This window comes from Patagioenas fasciata, chromosome 24 (assembly GCF_037038585.1).
Source record: "Patagioenas fasciata isolate bPatFas1 chromosome 24, bPatFas1.hap1, whole genome shotgun sequence".
NCBI lineage: Eukaryota > Metazoa > Chordata > Aves > Columbiformes > Columbidae > Patagioenas > Patagioenas fasciata.
This window is the reverse complement of record NC_092543.1, coordinates 5208635-5212241: the sequence shown is the minus strand read 5'-3', so window position 1 is coordinate 5212241 and position 3607 is coordinate 5208635. Positions and strand designations below refer to the sequence as shown.

At 51.0% G+C, this 3607-nt stretch overlaps 1 protein-coding gene across 1 annotated transcript; it reads left to right on the top strand.

Moving 5' to 3' along the window:
- Positions 1 to 505: 505 nt before the first annotated feature.
- Positions 506 to 2359, top strand: LOC136111524 (transmembrane protein 45B-like). The gene is made up of 5 exons (XM_065855783.2): positions 506 to 716; positions 914 to 1126; positions 1205 to 1389; positions 1621 to 1766; positions 1856 to 2359. The coding sequence occupies exons 1-5, from the start codon at positions 530 to 532 to the stop codon at positions 1980 to 1982; spliced, it is 858 nt and encodes a 285-aa protein (XP_065711855.2). The 5' UTR covers positions 506 to 529; the 3' UTR covers positions 1983 to 2359.
- Positions 2360 to 3607: the final 1248 nt, after the last annotated feature.

The window sequence follows — 3607 nt, the reverse complement described above, 5'->3', positions numbered from 1 at the left end:
GAGACTCCTTTTGGGGATGTTAAGTGGTTCCTGGGTTGCTCCCTCCTCCTTTTGCGGGCCCAGCAAAGCCTCTGCTGGCTGGAGCTGCTGAACACGCGGGCTGGATTCACACCCTGGTCATTATCTAGTTGGGAGGGAGCTGATGTTCTGAGGAAATAATTGTCGTGTTGCTTTTTATTAGCAAAAGAGCTTTGTTATGGTTCCTCTTCTAATAGCATGTAGCTATTATGCTTTCTTGGGCGCTAATGTATTTTTCTCTTGCACGATGAAGTCCTGATGATTGTAGGTGTGCAACCACACATATCAATATGTATATGCATATATATATAGTTGGGCAGGGCGGCAGCTTCTCCGTGGTGATGTCACGTCTCTGGTATTACCTGTTTGCAGCTGCTGGCAGAGCTGTGCACACCTGCTCTGTTGGGATGCAGCTCCCTAGGGATGCTGAGCAGCCCGACACCTCCCTTGGGGACACTTGGGGTCGGTCCCCAGACCCTGTTTGTCCTTGCAGGTCCAGCGAGCGAGCACGATGCCAACGACTTTCCTCGGCAGCGCCCTCCGGGGCACTTGCTTCTTCATTTTTGGTTTTTGGTGGTCTGTGCGATACCCACTGAAGTATCTCAGGCGGAAAGCGAATGCGGAGAGCCAGCCGAGCCAAGGGGTCCAGCGTGTAGAAGTCTTCGAAGGGGCAGTCAAAGCTTTCTTTGCTCTAGCAGGTAAGATGATGAGTATGCCCCAATATCTACTGGTGCTGCAGCTGCTCTCTCCCACAAAACAGGGGCTGTTTGTGGGGGAAAACAGCTGTGGGCTTGGGGACTTTGGTGGCATGCTCTGTGATGGACCTGGCCACTGTTCCTTTGGACAAACACTGCTCTGACTTCACCATCACAAAGATTTGCGCTCTCTAATGCAGGGATACTGGTGGAGCAGTTCGTGCCGGCCGGTCCCCACCTGCAGCTGTACAGCCCCAAGACGCACAGCTGGACGGACCTCACCCACTGGCACTACACCACCATGTACCTCTTCTTCCTCCTCTCCGGCATTGTGGACATCGTCTCACATTCCCCGCTCAAGCTGCCGCCTGGATTAGATCGGCTCTCGCTCTCTGTGGCTCTGTTCATCGAAGGTGAATCACACACAGTGCCTGGATACGGGTTGGGGCATCCCAGAGCATCCTTTTCCAACACAACGTGAATCTTGGTAGGTTTGCTCTTCTGTTTCCGTGACGACAGCGATGCCGCGCTGGACCACCACGTGCATTCCTTGCTGGCCATTGCTGTCTTCGCTGGAGCCCTCTGTGCCCTCCTGGAGGTGTTTCTCCGTGACCACATCATCCTGGAGATCTTCAGGACCAGCTCCTTCCTTCTCCAGGGCTCTTGGCTTTGGCAGGTCAGTGCATATCCAAATGGTTTTGTCCCCAGGAAGGTAAGCGGAGCGGGGCTGCTCTGCCCTTACGGCACAACTTTTGGGGTTAAACTTATAAACTGCTTGGAATATCTTAAAAAAATAAGAGGAGGACATGAGGCTTAGTACCAGCATCATGGAGATGAGCATCATAGAGAAGCAAGGAGGGGTGTGCTAAATGTGGTGATGTCCGATGTGTCTTCTGTCTGTGACCAGATTGGGTTCGTGCTGTCCCCTCCATGGGGAGGACCGGGCTGGGACCAGACCGACCGCGGCAACTTCGCCTTCCTCACCGTGTGTTTCTGCTGGCACTACGCGGGCGTTCTCGCCGTCCTGGCAGCAAACTCCGCTGCTTCTCGCTGGTACGTGGGTGACAAGGGGGGTCCTGGCACCGTGCACAAGCTGGAGGGGACCGACAGCGATACTTAAATTGTCACTGTCCCTCCTGCAGCTGCAACGAGAACTGCCAGCTGAAATTCGGGGACATCGATGTGGAGCTGGACTGTGGCATGTGCATCCGCAAAAGCAGCAAGAGCTCCGGTGCCCTGCTGCCGGAGAGCCCCTCGGACGACAAATGAGGCCATGAAAACATCTTAGAGCTCTTGAGATGAGGCTTTTAATTATTCTTGGTGAACCACGGAGCATCAGGAGCGGGAGGCAGGACCCCGAGGATGCTGCACGGCGGGAGATGCGAAGCCTTCCCTGTGCATCCTCTGCAAACCAGGCTCATCTGGGGGGCAATTGTTAACTTCTCTCCAGTGCAGCTTGGGCTGTGAACTGCAGGACAGGTCTGCTGGTGGGGTCCAACTGGTGCGGCTGATTTGGCTATTTTTTTTAATATTGTTTTTGCTTCTGCTTGTACAGAAAGGAGCCAAACCAGCATTCAAAGCTCTCGGTGCCTGTCGCTCACTCTGGTGTTAATGGAGGGGGTTTTTGTACAAAGCTTAATGAATATCCATGATCACCAATAAAGTACTTTAATTAACCACCTCGATGGATCTCTTGAATGCGACACCTGGAGATTGAAGGCGTGGTTAAGGCGATGTCCGGCTTCAAAACATTTTGGGGGGGGTGCATAAAATGTTGGAGGGATGGGACCATGTGCAACTTAACGTGGCCAAATCTGCCCTAAAAAAGTGGTTGGTGGGCGAGGTGTTTTTTTTTCCCCCATTAGCACCAGCACGTGGCTGCTTTCCTGCTTGTTTTTCATCAGAAGCTGAAAGGATGAATCAAAACCTTTCACTCAGTGTCACTTTGTGCTTCATGTCCAGGGGGATGTGTTGGTTTTTATTTTCCCTGAGGTCCTTCATGTGGTTTGCAGCAGAACAGCACAGGGAGACGCTTCCTGCCATCAAGATCCAAACCTGATTTAAGAAACATTGTTAAGCAGGATTAGTGAATGAAGAGTAAGTTAATCACTAAGTTCACCATGGACACTTAAATGCTGGTGCTGTGTCCTTTGCTAAGGGCTGGGCTCGGTGAAGGGGGAGCACGAACAGCGTTACTATTATTATCTGTTAATACCTTTGCTCCCCTCCTCCCTGAAGATGCGTGGAAGACAGTGTGAACACCCTGCTGCTGATCTGCACAGCTCCAAAACATCAAGAAGGAGAGAAAAGTCCACCCTGGCTCAGTGGGTGCACATCCCAACCCCACAGGAGGTCCCCGGAGGAGTGAACACTTCGTATCTATATCTTTATTATTATTATTATCTATTTTATTTTTAATTTTTCTAATTATTTTTTGTCCTTTTGGAGCAGGTCTGGAAGGAAACCAATGCTTCGTGCTGCAGTCAAGAAAGGACCTTGAGGAGCACAGAAACCAAAGCAAGTGCAGCATTTTGGGCTCCCCCATTTGCCACCCCCCAGATGACTATAATTTTGGTATGTAAAGTAGGCTGGCATTCTGGGAGCAGCGGTTTCTGCAGGATCTGGTGCCCTTAAGTTGCTGTGGATCTCCTGTGCCAGAGCTTCCCATGTGCTCTGATTATTAATAACCCCCCTGGGATGAGAAGCAAGGTCGTTGGGTCAGCTCATTAGGGATGAGCTGCCATTAACAGGGAGCTCGGTGCATGGGTTATAACGGGATGTACTGCATTTTCATTGAAAACAAAGGGAAAAAAAAATCCCTTTTATCAACTAACGTTACATTTTTCCTGCTTTTTTTCTTGCCCTGGAAATGCTGAATCCCTTTTACTGAGGCC

Coding starts and splice junctions, on each gene's coding strand:
- LOC136111524 (XM_065855783.2), top strand. CDS start 530: ATGCCAACGACTTTCCTCGGCAGCGCCCTCCGGGGCACTTGCTTCTTC. Junction 717..913: donor AGCTTTCTTTGCTCTAGCAG/GTAAGATGATGA, acceptor TCTCTAATGCAG/GGATACTGGTGGAGCAGTTC. Junction 1,767..1,855: donor AACTCCGCTGCTTCTCGCTG/GTACGTGGGTGA, acceptor TCCCTCCTGCAG/CTGCAACGAGAACTGCCAGC.